The following is a 13,744-nucleotide window of genomic DNA, read 5'->3' as shown; positions in this document are numbered from 1 at the left end:
AGCCTGGTGTGGGTCTCTGGATCTCAGCATGTTCTGGGGTCTTCAGTCAGATGAGATGGCTGGAAGAAGGCAGCTTGGCAGGTTCCAGGAGGTGGCGCTGTCTCTGGATCTCAGCGTGTCTCTGGAGTCTGCAGTCAGATGAGGTGGCTGGGAGAAAGCAGCTTGGCATCTCAGGCAGGTTCCAGAAGATGGCGTGGACTCTGTTGGATCTGTGGGTATACCTGTAGGATAATCACAGCAGGGAAGCAGCATCTCCAGCAGGGAGATGTCTGTAGGCTGGATATGGAGCATTAAATTGCTTGGGAACAAGCACCTTATGGCCTGTCGTTAAGATCCTGGAAAAGCAAAGGTGTTTGAGGAAATTTAGTCTTAGAAGGTATCTTGGATAGCTGAGGGAGAAAAACAATGTTAATTTTGTATCTGGGATTGGCAGCAATAGTTTGCCTGCAAAAGAAATTAGTTGTTAATTAAGACTCAAGAAATGGTGATCAGCACGTTGACTTAAACTGTGGAAGAAAATTAGATGGCTTTTAAACCTTGAAGAAATTATAAAGGTTGAAAAAATAATGTTGACCATCTATCACGAGTATTAAAGAGAAAAGGCAGCATTAAAATAGAAAAAATAACAAAATTTTGGTTGAAAAAACACAAGCATTGTTGTTCTAGGTGTTCCTGTTAGGAAGAAAAGGAAACGTTTAAAATTTTTGGTTGGAAAACAGGAACGTTTGTTGCAGGTCCTCCTGTTGGGGAGAAGCAGTAATGGCGGGTTTAGAAGCAGTGGGGGGAGGGGCCTAGCTCTGCCATGTGGCGTCTGGGTGCTCTGGCAGAGAGGTTCTGCATTCCCGCTTTTCTTTTTCTTAGCTGGTAAATTTTAAATGTAGAGAAGAGGAAAGGCCAATTTTGAAGAAGAGTTTAAGGCAAGTAAGAAGCATTGGGGAGGGCTAAGAGTCAGAAAGAGTGAGAGTCTGTGTCTATGGGAAAGACACGTGGAAGTTGGATTGGAGTCAGGCAGCTTTGAGAGAAACTGGCAGGCAGCAGTGGGGCAAGGGGTGCAGGCAGGATTTTAGATCCGATGCTTCAGGCAAGCTGGCTGAGCTAAGTAGCTTTAGTCAGCTGCAAATGACTGAGGGTGAGGGGAAGCATAGACTGGCTAAGGAACACTGGGCTGGTTAGCAAGCAGGGTTCCGCCCTGTTGCTTCAGGCAAGCAGGCTAAGCCAAATAGTTGTAGCCTGTCGCATATGACGGGAGAGTAGGGAAAGAAGCTACCTGGCAGGGCGCAAGGGGCTAGAGTTTGGAGTTGGCGATTTTGAGAGAGAGAGAGAGAGAGAGAGAGAGAGAGAGAGAGAGAGAGAGAGAAAGGATGGTCTCAGCCGCGAGAAGGAGTCTCTCAGCCAAGGAAGTCTTAGAAAGAGGGTTACAGCAGGTGTTGTGGCTTGAAAGACAGCTATTAGCTGTGAAGGAACCCCCTCTGTGGAGCTGGGGGGATGGGAAGAATGGGGGGGGCTAAGAAGCCGCCGCCATCTTGTCCTTGAGCTGGAGAACACGTGGGGAGAGAGACCTAGTTCTTTTGTATTAGGCAGGGGTTAGACTATAGCTAAGAATCAGAGAAAGAAAGAGGGGGTAGGGTGGACAGAGAGAGATGTTACTCACGGTTTTTGCAGACACCAGCGGGGGGCGCTTGCGGAGCTGGCTCTGCGCACGTTGTCCACCATCTGTGGGAAACAATGTAGGCCCGTGCATGGGTGCACGAGTGTGGATCTCTGTCGCTGGTCTGCACCGTCCTTTGTCAGAGATAGGGCTATTGTAGAGGAGCAGGGGCTAAGCAGGGCACTCACAGTGCGCAAAGCAGACTCTGTGGTAGGAGTCTCTCGGTGGGAAATCTCCGTTTTGGGCCCAAGCCCCGGCGGTGGGTGGGCACAGCAAAATGGGAGAATGTGGGGGTCGCATGGCAGCAGATCCATACGCTGAGATTGGCCTCCATCTGGGGTCTCGGAACTCCTGCAGAATGGAGGCAGGGAGCGCGCGGGGTGCGCGCGCTGAGAGAGGACCAAGAGACTTAGTATCACATCTTGAAGGAAGTATACTTGCTTAGTAGATTCAGCCAGGATAATTCTTGTAAACGCATGGGTGGTTGTGCCCCACGTTGGTGGCGCCAGCTGTGGGGAAGAAATCTCGCGGTCGGTGGGGAGGGAGTCCGGCGGCAGGGTCCCGGGCAGGCTTCCCACATCGCCAGCAGAGGATCCCACATTCATACAGCTGCCTCGGGCTGGCGGCTGCATTGGCAAGGTTCCAGGGTTCCAAAAGCTGGGAATCAGGCGGAGAGACCATGCGACACGCGACACGTGTCTGGTTTTCCAAAGCTTCATGACATAGTAAATGGATGCAGGTGGTACGCGCTTCCCCCGCCAAAGGCCAGGGGACTCTCATTTTATAGGGAAGGAAAAAGGGGAGGGAATAACTTAATTAGCTACGCCCCTGGCCTTTTGATAATTCATTAATATTTAAATCTCTGGAGGTAGAGACTTGTTAATCACGCCCTCTACCTGTGTCCTATGTGACTGAAGGTAACAGGTTAAATGGAGTTACCTCGTCCAAGGCCCAACAAGCCAAGAGTGCCCAGTGTAGGACTGCTCAGATGAGTCCTGGAAATAAACAAAGATGTGTCCCAAGGGGATTCTAAGAGTATTGTGTCTACTGAGCAGAGAAATTCCCAGCATCTTTTAAATAGCAGCTCACTGACCAAAACATTAGTAGTTGGCACTCCCATCAGAATAAAAAGCACCGGAGGCCATTTTTCCTGGCTTGCTGGGAAGCCCTCTAATGCTCAACTTCTCTGCTGTTTTCCAGGAGACAGTGGTGAACCTAGCAGGGCTTCTGGTCAGCCTTTTGATGCTTCCCCTGGTGTCAGATTGCCCAAGGTAAGCCAGGAGTGAGGCGCTGGTGAAGATGCCCAGCTCAGCCTGCGCCTGCGTACATTGGCTCCCTTCCTCTTTGGCACCAGCCTCAGCCTTGGCTGCTTCATCCTGCTCACTGCTCTCCACATCTATGCCAACTACCGGGCAGTCCGAGCCCTCGTCCTGGAGACCTTGAATGAAAGCCGCCTCCAGCTGGTCCTAAAGCACTTCCTTCATCGAGGAGAGGTACTTGAGCCTGCTTCAGCCAATCAGATGGAGCCATTGTGGACAGGTGATCCAACCCTTTGGTCTCTTGTCCTAGGGTTTCCCAGCCTTCTCCCTCTTCCTGAGCATCCCAACTGCTTCCAACAGGTTTCTGGCCATCCCTGTCTCTATCCCTGGGCGTTCCCTTACACCGCTTGGTCTCCAGGTGAGTGGTCCAGTTTCTCCTGCTTCACACACTTCCCACATAAGCTCCTGCTTTCAGTTACACACTGATTTTTGGTCAGGTTTCACTGTATAATCTGTTCTAGGTTTCTTACTGCCATTGTACAGCCTTAGAGATCAGCGGGCGCTCTTGAGGGAAGCAGGAACTAGAACAGAGTAGATATGGTATAGCAGACAAAAGCAGCCCTCAGCCTCCTTACCGAGTGTGGCAGTGATGCAGACTCAGGACTACCAGAGATGCACCATCTCCTCTAAGGCTCATGGGGCATTGTGTAAGAGTGGGCAGGAAGTGTGTAAGCTGGAAGACAGGATAAAAGGCTCTAAACGCATTTTCTACACTTGGTATGATCTGGTTTACTTTTTTTTTTTTTTTTCTGTCATAAACACCATGACCAAAAAACACCTCAGGGAGGGTTTCTTTGGCTTATAGTTCAAGGTCACACTCAATCATCAAGGGGAGTCAGGGCAGGAACTAAGAGGAAGCCTTGCTGTTAACTGGCCCACTCGCTGACTCATGCTCAGCTAGCTTTTTATGCAACCCTGGCCTGACTGCTGAGGGATAGTGGCACCCAAATAAACCATCAGTCAATCTCTCACAGACATAGCCATAGGCCAGTCTGGTCAGGGCAATTCTTTGGTTGAGGTTCCTTCTTCTCCGGTGACTCCTAAGTTGTGTCAAGTTGACAAAAACTAAGCACCAGTGAGCAGAAGCCAATGGCAAATGGGCGGTTACAGCCAACAGTTTGACCAAGTGGGTCCTGCTGCCTTGCTTTTTCTGCCCAGTGCACTCTTCTCTCCCTCAGTGTCTCTGAGCTGAAGCAGCTGGTTGAGGGCCATCAAGAACCATACCTCCTTTGCTGGAACCAGTCACGAAGTGAGTGTGCTGTATTCTCCCAGTCTTCGTTTCTCTGACTCCAGGCCTCCGATTCCTGGACAGTTTGGGGGCTGCCTAGAGTCTTAGAGAGTGCTCAAGACGAAGTTTTGATGCATTCAAGTGAATAGCTTCATGCCCTAGTGAATTTGCTGTATCCCTCTATAACAATGGTTTTCAGCCTGTGGGTAGCGAATGACTTTTTCACAGGAGTCACACATCAGAGATCCGGCATATCAGGTATTTACATTGTGATTCATAACAGTAGCAAAATTACAGTTTTGAAGTAACAACGAAAGTAATTTTATAGCTGAGGATCACCATAACAGGAGGGACTGTGTTAAAGGGTCCCAGCATGACCCTTTACATGAGAACCACTGATCTAGAACGGAAGCTACAGAAGTTGCCTTATTACTTGTGGCATTTTTCTAAGGATTAAATAGGGTGATTTTGTAAAAGTGCTTTGTACATTGTAACCATCCAGGTAAGACTGTGGCCCTTGGCTTCTCTGTAGATCCCTTTGTCTCTTACCCTGAGTCCTTTGTTAGGGAAAGGAGTCCTGGGATTTGCTGATTGTGATGTGTTAAAGGCATTAATTTTCACTGGTGAAAGCTGTTACCTCTTGGAACTACTGTGAAATTGCTCTTGAAAACTGAGCATTTCAGTTTGGCTAAAGAAACAGCAGAAGTTGAAGTTGGGAAGGGAAGAGTGGGGATTTCCGTGTCTGGCAATGGCCTTGGGTGGACGAGAGAATCAGGAAAATGGGTTGAAGGCATCTGAGGAAGTTATTCTGATCTTTGTCTGTCTCTTGGGTCTCTTCAGACCAGGTACAGGTTGCGCTGAGTCAAGAGGCAGGCCCTGAGACTGTCTTAAGGGCTGCCACCCATGGGCTGATTCTAGGAGCCCTGCAGGAAGACGGGCCACTTCCAGGAGAGCTGGCAGAGCTGAGGGAGCAAGTTCAGGCTGGTAAGAGCTTTGTGGTCTCCTGCTGACTACAGCAGAGGTGGGAAACGGTGGGCTATCTGTTCTGCCAAGGATGTGAGAATTCCTGATTTTACACCCACCAGGTCCTAAGAAAGAAAGCTGGATTCTTGTCAGGGAGACACATCAAGTGTTGGATACACTGTTCCCAAAGTTCTTGAAAGGTAATATCATCCCCTGGCTTCTGCAACCTTGGGTCCTGCATGAGAAATATAGGACTTCGGTCTGGGTCTCTGTTTCCCTACCTACAGGATTGGAGTTCAGGACGGTTTCTGATATTGATAGTTTATAAACCAAGTTGCTCTTAAAGCATTCACTTCTTTCTGACCTTTTCCATGTGCTATGGCTGATTTCTCACTACACAAAATTTTAGCTTTATTTTCTGCCACAGATAATTCCAAAAGAGGAGCCCAAGTCGTGTGAAAGGCTGCACCAGACTGTACCTCTGCTCACATAATTCATTTCTGTAGTGAGAATTCTGGAATTTTTTTTTTTTTTTAAAAAACCACAGAACTATTACAAGACTATGTTTTTGTTTTAATCCCAGATATAGGGACATAGGGCTGCTTCAGACTGTCTGCAGCAGCTGACAGTGATTTGCCTCGTGCTCCAGCAGAGCCGTGGTTTTGCCAGCTGCAGATAGTTTCGGCAATTATTGGCATTCTGGGAACATAAGTACTAGGTCCCCAAAAGGTGGGATAGGTGGTTGTTGGTCACTCGGGGTGGGGGTGGGCGGTGTTGGTTGCGGTTTGTTAGTAGCCATGGTCAAAGAAGAAACAAAAGACATTAGATTCAGGGATCTCTAGCTCTCTCTCTCTGCTCTATCCTGCTTTCTCTCCTACCTAGTGATGGGGGTAAAACTTGGGGGAGAAACGGTGGGAAAAAGAAGAATCCACAGAGTAGCCAAGACCAGCTACACACCCCCCAGGTTCAGCCCAGAGTCTCCTCCCTGGCCTCATCCTGTGACTTCTCCCTAGGACTACAGGCCGCTGGCTGGAAGACTGAGAAACATCATCTAGAGGTGGATGAGTGGAGGGCCACATGGCCCCTGTCTCCAGAAAAGAAGGTTTTATGAGCAGCCGGACTCCAAGCCCGGAGCTCAGGACAGGAGCCTGGAGCCCAGGACTGGAGCCTAGAGCAATGATATTTCAGCCACAGCAGGATGTTGGAAGGGCAGCTTTATTTTTGCATAGGCAAACTTCTATGACCAATTGGCCACCATCTTGTGGGAAGTGACAGCCAACCAGATGGACTGGTAAAGAGGAAGGGAACCAGTTCTTTCCTGCTGTATTCTTGCCCTTTTCCTTTCCTGGGATCCACTACAAGCTCCTCACACTCACTTTTTGTGAGGCTCAGACATGCTCTGGTTGCAGCTCATGGTACCCAATACACTTGACTTTATGCATAGAAGCCCCAGAGGAACACAGCCACAATCATCATGAGCAGGGCGTTGAGGTTGACTACTCGGGCCCAGCTGGGATCCTCACTGATGTCCTCCAGCCGCCTGGTGGTTGCAGCCACCTCCTCCGCAGTGGGTGGAGGACTCCCTGACCCACTCCTGCTCATTCCACAGAACCAGAGCAGGCACTGGCGGAGCAAGCCTGGAGCTGGGGTCTGAACCTCTGGAAGAAATGGGAAGCACACAGTTAGTCTGAAGGGAATTGGCTCCCCGAGCTTCCCAGGATACTCTCCTGGGGTATGCCTTACCTTCGATCGCCATTGCACATTCCTGGCACCCGTTCTGCACAGGGGGAGGGGCTGGATCTTCTAACTTCTCAGCATCCAAGTCCTCCCGCTCCTCCCTGCTGTGCCGGAGACTGAAAACTAGGCGGTGGAGCTGGGAAGTTAGGGAGAAGGGACCAGGTGGGAGTTGTGCCCTTCACCCCAGGTCCATGCTGGCACACAGCTTTGTCACTGCCCTCCACAGCCTCCCTTCTGGCCTGCCTAGGCTCAGCTCACCCAGACTCCTCTTTCCAGGATAGTCTTTGCCTTCACACTGAACCCCAAGCTTTTCATCTAGTATTAAAGTCTTTGGCCCTGGCCAGTCCCATGTTTCATCCCAAGTTTTAAGTCTACACCCAGAATTGTAGTTCTTTACACTGGTCTTAAAGTTCTGATACAGCATATTCCCATTGTCATTTGCTCGGCTTCCTACAAACGTCAGTAAGTAAATGTGCTTGCCCTGAGAACAGCTTCATACTGGACTCCCAGCCTCTGGCCCCTGTGGGCATTCCTTGAAGCAGACTGGTTAAAGGGCTGGGAAGGGCTCATCCATCCCAAACAGTCTGTATAGTCTCCTGGTTCCCTTGGAGGCCAGCACTTACATGCTTCTGAGGGATGGGCGCGGTGCACAGGGAGATTATGAGTGTGAGGAGACCAGAGCAGATGAAGAGAACAATGGCGAAATAGAGGTAGTGTACCCGGCAGAAGAGCGCCGGGCATGATGAGGGTCGCACACAGCTGCCCGTGCCAAAGACGAACTCGGGTATGAGACGAGCGAGGCCCATCAGCAAGCCCCCAACTAGTCCCCAGAACGCCCCCTACAGGAGAAACAGCATTAGCCTACTCAAGCTGCTGGCGCCTCCCCCGGAGTTCACATAGACACGCCCTACTCACCTTCTCATTAACACGGGGAACAAAGAGTGCAAGCACGAAGACTGCAGACACTGGAGGCGCCAGGTAGCTGGAGACAGACTGGATGTAATCGAAGAGCTGCCCACCCTGTGCTGCCTGCACCACTGGCAGCCAAGCCACAGACACCGCCACGATGAATACCACCCAAAGCCTGTAGTTGAGGACAATCAGATTTTCCTGAGGATCCACCTTCCCCATTACCCCTCTGGTGTTCCCTGCCCACATCCCAGGTTCGTTTATGGAGGGGGGGGAGGGTTTTTGGGACCCAGGCCACACCTTCCAACTAGCAGCAGCTCCTTATCACCTGCACGAGGCCGCAGGCGTGTGTAGATATCCATAGTGAAAAGCGTGCTACTGCTGTTAAAGATGGATGCCAGAGAAGACATGAGGGCGGCCAGCATGACTGCTAGCATGAGTCCACGCAGACCTGTGGCCAACAAGAGCTGTCAGGCCAGGGCCTTTATTGTGTTCATGGTGGTGAAGGATTGGCAGGAGGTGACCCTCCCATAGGCAGTCCCTGCAGGCTTGGCCAAGGGAAGTCCATTTCCAGCCCTCACCATTGGGCATGAGCTTCACAACAAGCCGTGGGTAGGCGATGTTAGAGCAGCCCACCTCAGTGCCACACACCTGCTTACACACCTCAGGTACCACACATGCCACCTCATCTGCAAGGAAGAAGCTGTAAGGCGGCTAGGAAAGACCATGATGTGGAGACGAAGATACTGAAGCCTAGTGTGAACTGGCAATCCCAGAGACGGTGGGAAGCAAGACTGAGATACCAGGTTTCTAGCTCTTAGGATAGTAGCAGGTATGACTGTCAGGCACTTGAACAACAGAGGAGGGGCTTTGGATGCAGCCCAGTACTGCTGAGGCTGGTGTGATGTGGACATTACCTGGGTAAAGAATGCGGCTGATCATGCCTGGCATGACCATGAGGAACATGGGCATCAGCTTCAGGTAGCCACACAAGATGCACCCAGCTTTGATGTGAGTCAAATTCTTTCCAGCCAGGCAGCGCTGCACTATCACCTGTGATAAGGGGTAATTCTGACAACTTTTAGGTTCACCATAGCATGATCCATCAGCTCAGGCTCTGCCTTCAACCTAACTCCAAGGGGTGGTGTCACCCATCAACGAGCACAGGGCATTTAGAGTTCTGTCCCGGGCATGTGCACACACACACACACCACCCCATGCCTTGACCTACCTGGTCACTGCACCAATACCAGCCTGAGACAATGGTAAGCCCCAGGAGCAGCGCAGGCCACGGCAGGTCTCCTGTCACAGGGTCACGAAGCAGGTGATAGGAGTCAGGCCTTGGCTGATAGCAGGTGCTGGAGATGTTGCCAACAGCTGGATCCTTGGACACCGTCAGTGAAGTCACTGCTCCCAGGTATTTGTCGAAGAGACCCGAGTACCCGCCCACTTCATGGAAAGCTGTGCAGGCAAGGTTGTCAGGGGATCTGGCCCAAGTGGGAAGGCCCTCCTTAGGACCCACATGGCAGAGACAAGCAAGGTTCCAGCCCCAATGCTGCAGCATCAGAGAGCCATGCCCTGCCCACAGTGGGTAAACCCCATACCATAACCAGTGAGGATGAAGGCCCCGGCAAGAATGACGAAAGTCTGCACGGTGTCTGTGTACATCAGTGCCGCCAGCCCCCCTGCAACCAGCCAGAGTCAACGGAGGACAACACAGCTGCCAGTCCCTGGCACCCATGGTTTTGAGACTAAGGAAAGTACCCATTCTAGAGAACAAACTTCATAAAAATGAAGTTGGGCTTGTGCACTGGGGCATTGGGAGGCAGAGTTGAGTTTGAGAGTTCACTGATACTTTCTTGGCTAGGAATGCATGTAGTATAAGACTCCCACAATCCATTGCTTGGCCTGTTTTCTCCATTGGGTAATGGGGTGGGGCAATCCCTCTAAGTCCAGCCCTTGCTTGTCTCCCACCCTTCAGCAGGCCCCCAAGCCTACTGTAGCACCACTCTACCCATTCTATGTATGATCTTGGATCCTAGGAACTGCACAGAGTTTAGCCAAAGATTTTGGAGACTCACCAAGTCAACTCTTGAGATGACCAAGAAGGGCAGGTGCTTCTAAATTATTTCCCTCGTTCTCACTATTGAGGCTCACCCAGCACTAGCTGGGCACCTGACCTTACAATCCAAATCCAAGGGACACTGAGAGAAAGTGGATTTATTTTCCCCAGATTTAATTCTATTTGTACTATATCACACTTCCATATCCCTCTGTCCCACTTTCCTGTTTCCCAATAGACCCAATGGCTCCCTGCTTATGTTGCAGGCCAGCTCTCTATCACTGCCATCAAGCTCCTCGCCTCCTACCCCGCCACTCCCGTGCAGCCACCTGTCACAGTATAAATCATGGTGATGCCCAAGAGTGCGATGACAGAAGCGTAAATGTTCCAGCCCAAGGCCTGTTGAATGAATACTGCCCCGGAGAACATATCCACCTTTCAGGAGAGAGCAAATACATAGATTGGAGGCAAAGGCAGTGAGCCAGGTCAAATGCCTGCCCTAAAACCATCCACCCTCTGTGGCCACACCTCAAAAGTCCACTCGTTTTTTAACAATTTGGTCTTCCCAGGTCCCGAGCACAGTGCCCACAGCCTTAGAGACTTGCTTTTCCCAAGCTCTCGCCCCTCATACTGATTCTTGCTTTTCTCCTTGTTCCTGCCCCTTCCAGAAGTCTCTGAAGACCTCACTGGGTGTTTCTACCTTTCTAAGCCGCTGTACTGCCCACTGCAGTACACTGCAGTGCTCACCGAGATCTTGGTGAAAATGTACAAAAAAAGCGAGAGCACCGACAGGTAGAGGCGAATACGGTGCCCACCAAAGCGCTTGCGGAGGTACTGAGGCATTGTAATCACTCCGGCAGTCAGATACACAGGCACGAAGAGCCAGCCGAGGAGCAGCACCACAAAGAGCGCCTGTGGAAACAAATGACAACCCGGGATAGCATCCCGAGCAGGCCTGTCCTAGTCTTCACACCCAGGACCCCGAAGACAGCGAAAGTGCCTGGGCCCTGGACAGGAAGGGAAAGAATCTTGACGTCTTACCGGCACCTTAACTATACAGAGCCCTTTTAGCGCTTATAGACCATCACTTCTATCTAGATTCTCCCAAGTTCTTTATGGCCCCTCCCTACCTCTCTAGCAAATGAACCTGCATGCACAGACGCTTTAGACTGTACCTCAGCATCTGCCAGGCAGGACTACCTCCCCTCCTTCACTCACCCAAGAATTTTATCCTCATAGGCTCAGTTCAGAGGCCTCTTATAGAAAGGCTCAAACCCTCATCTCTCCAACCCTCCAAGTGAGCCCAGTCCCTGCACTTGGTTTCCTTGTCTTTGCAAAGAACTTCAGTTCAGCCTAGAGATAGATGCTCACAGACTACAGCATCAAAGAACATCAAGATAGGTACTTCATCTGTGAGGTGCCGGCCCCACTTCAGAGTGGAGTACATAGATCAAGGCCCATTGAGAACTGATGCTGGCATATACAAAAAGTCGGGAGGAAGAACTGCCTGTATCCTGCTGCTTGTAAGCTAGCATGCAATCCTTGCTCCCAGCCCAAATTCATCCCCCAACTGGGCTGTTCCAACTTGTTCATATCCCCATGCCAGGAGCTTCCCCAAGATGTGATCTTTCCGAGAGTCTCCACTGGGGTGGATTATTATAGAAAAGAAGACCTCACATTCCACTCAAATCCAGCCACTGCCAAACCACTTGCTGCGCCAGTCCCCGCCAGGCCCACAAAATGACCGCTGCCGATGTTGCTGGCGAACAGAGAGGCTCCAACCTGGGTGGCCAGAAATGGGGGTGAGCTACGCTGCTCCTCCAGGGTCCCTCCCATCCCATGTCCCATCCCCTCTCACCGGCCACCACACCATGCTCCGTCCTGCCAGGAAGTAGCCACCAACTGTGCCTCTATTGGTTCTGAACATAGACTGGGAGACAGAAGTGGGGGGAAACTGGGATTGGGGCACATCTTTGGACTTCATTAGCTTCCTCAACACATTCCTCAGCCTTGTTTCAGGCTGAAGATTAACCAGCACTGGACTCCCCAGACTGTGTATCTCCTTACCCCAACATTCTCCCACACTCAGAACAACCCAGGCCCTAATCCTAGTACAAGTACAGGAACCTAAATGTGTCTAGATTCAGCCTGACTTACCTGGGCTGCTGCTCGGCCATAATACAGACATGGAAATGGATACATCTTTTAGAACACTTGACTTAATGAACAACCTACTGGTACCCCCAGTCTCTTTTGTACAATCCAGAAGGTACCAAGACAAAGAATTAAAGATTCTCTTGCCTACTAGATCTAGGTTTCTCCCTCAGTGTATCCAAGTACCTTTCTCCCACTCCTCTCTGAGGTCTCCCTAAATATTTGCCCTCAAGCCCCAGAAGCAATTCCCTATCGAAATCCCCTCAACGTCTCACCCACAAGCCAACACCAATGACCAGCAGGAAATACGCAGCAATGACCAGAATGTCAGCAGGATTATCAATCAGGACCTTCTGATCCCCAAGTTCAGAGCCTTCCTCTGTGTATTCCTCCATTCTCTTCAGCATCTGCCCCTCAAGGGGCTAGTCCCTGGATTCTCCTGGGGGAAAGATTAATGGTTACCTCAGGAGCACTGAGCCGACAAGTCCCCCAGGTCTCAGCCTCCTTCTCCAGTTTTATTTAGCTGAATCAGGTTCTATCAAGGCCGAAGGCTGGTCCTGGGGCGCTGGACCATTCGGAACTCAAGAGCACTTTTTCCTGGGTTTAGGCTCCATCCTATACACAGTGTTCCAGGCAAAGTTACTTCCTGCGTTCTCTGAAAACACACCCTCTAGCTTTGATTTAGAAAGGTCTGGATCCAACTCTGACAGTGCCTCACACACAAGCCTCCATAGCTCCCCGACAACAGCCAGCAGGAAGTACAGCTCCTCAGCAGAACCGTCAAGCCTGTCACGAAAATAGTCACGTAGCCCTCATTCTCCTGCCCTTCCCAACCCAAACATGTTCTACTTTCTCTTTGTTCTAGCCCAAGAATTGTTTTAATTTTATTTTAAATGTTTTTTTAAAAGATTTATTTATTTATGTGGGTACATTGTAGCTGTCTTCAGACACACCAGAAAAGGGCATCATATCCCATTACAGATGGTTGTGAGCCACCATGTGGTTGCTGGGAATTGAACTCAGGACCTCTGGAAGAGCAGTCAGTGCTCTTAACCGCTGAGTCATCTCTCCAGCCCTTAAAAAAAATTTTATGCAATATATTTTGGGTAAATTCTTTCCTCTTCCTCAACTTCTCCCAGATTCCCCCTCCCTGCTCCAATCAACTTCATATATTCTCTCTCTCTCTCTCTCTCTCTCTCTCTCTCTCTCTCTCTCTCTCCTTTCTCTCTCTCTCTCAAAAAAAAAAAAAAGAAAAAAAAAAAAAGAAAGCACAAAAACAAACCAAAGCAAAAAGAAAACAGAACATGGAGTGTGTTTTGTGTCGGTCAACTATTTCTGAGCATGTGGCCTGCCTTGGGGTGCAATTGATACACCCAGTGTCTCTCCATTGAAGAAGACCCATTTCTCTCTCCCAGTAGCTGTCAATTGCAAGTAGTTTCTTGGTTAGGAGTGGGACTTTGTGCCAACTTTTCATATTCCATGCTGGGATTTTATTTGGTTTGAACTTGTGCAGGTCTTGAATGTGCTATCACGGTCTGTGAGTTCAGATACACATCACCTCTGTTGTATCCCGAAAACTCTGCTTTCTTGGAGACAACCTCTGACTCGGGCTATTACAATCTTTTCATCTCCTTTATAGAACCCGAGTCTTTAGCAGAGGGGAGAGATACAAGCATCCCTTTGGAGTCTGAGTGCTCCAAGGTCTCTGCAAGTTGTTCAGTCAT

At 50.2% G+C, this 13,744-nt stretch overlaps 2 protein-coding genes across 2 annotated transcripts in view; one reads left to right on the top strand and one right to left on the bottom strand.

Moving 5' to 3' along the window:
* Positions 1 to 7,238, top strand: part of Rusf1 (RUS family member 1) — a 30,294-nt gene extending 23,056 nt beyond the window's left edge. Inside the window, exons 7-13 of the mRNA XM_034508101.2 lie at positions 2,849 to 2,919; positions 3,003 to 3,187; positions 3,268 to 3,325; positions 4,146 to 4,216; positions 5,036 to 5,179; positions 5,281 to 5,358; positions 6,172 to 7,238. Of these exons, the coding sequence (XP_034363992.1) occupies positions 2,849 to 2,919; positions 3,003 to 3,187; positions 3,268 to 3,325; positions 4,146 to 4,216; positions 5,036 to 5,179; positions 5,281 to 5,358; positions 6,172 to 6,269 (705 nt within the window). The 3' untranslated portion in view covers positions 6,270 to 7,238. The remainder of the gene's footprint in view (positions 1 to 2,848; positions 2,920 to 3,002; positions 3,188 to 3,267; positions 3,326 to 4,145; positions 4,217 to 5,035; positions 5,180 to 5,280; positions 5,359 to 6,171) is intronic.
* On the bottom strand, positions 6,389 to 12,443 carry Slc5a2 (solute carrier family 5 member 2). Its single transcript, XM_034508088.2, has 14 exons — positions 12,296 to 12,443; positions 11,725 to 11,796; positions 11,544 to 11,648; positions 10,614 to 10,778; positions 10,196 to 10,301; positions 9,409 to 9,489; positions 9,036 to 9,265; positions 8,722 to 8,857; positions 8,386 to 8,493; positions 8,105 to 8,255; positions 7,811 to 7,979; positions 7,519 to 7,734; positions 6,902 to 7,031; positions 6,389 to 6,816 (listed from the first exon to the last, which is right to left on the bottom strand). Exons 1-14 carry the CDS (start codon positions 12,425 to 12,427, stop codon positions 6,593 to 6,595), a joined length of 2,025 nt encoding a protein of 674 aa, XP_034363979.2. The 5' UTR covers positions 12,428 to 12,443; the 3' UTR covers positions 6,389 to 6,592.
* Positions 12,444 to 13,744: the final 1,301 nt, after the last annotated feature.

Source organism: Arvicanthis niloticus, chromosome 1 (assembly GCF_011762505.2).
Source record: "Arvicanthis niloticus isolate mArvNil1 chromosome 1, mArvNil1.pat.X, whole genome shotgun sequence".
Classification (NCBI taxonomy): Eukaryota; Metazoa; Chordata; class Mammalia; order Rodentia; family Muridae; genus Arvicanthis; species Arvicanthis niloticus.
Note: the sequence above shows the minus strand (reverse complement) of the source record. Positions and strands in the feature narration are given on the sequence as shown.

Excerpts from the sequence above, each read along its gene's own strand:
- Slc5a2 (XM_034508088.2), bottom strand. The coding sequence starts at position 12,427 with ATGCTGAAGAGAATGGAGGAATACACAGAGGAAGGCTCTGAACTTGGG. Across the intron at positions 10,302-10,613 it reads ACATTTTCACCAAGATCTCG|GTGGATATGTTCTCCGGGGC; the intron begins GTGAGCACTGCA and ends CTCTCCTGAAAG. Across the intron at positions 6,817-6,901 it reads ATGTGCAATGGCGATCGAAG|AGGTTCAGACCCCAGCTCCA; the intron begins GTAAGGCATACC and ends CATTTCTTCCAG.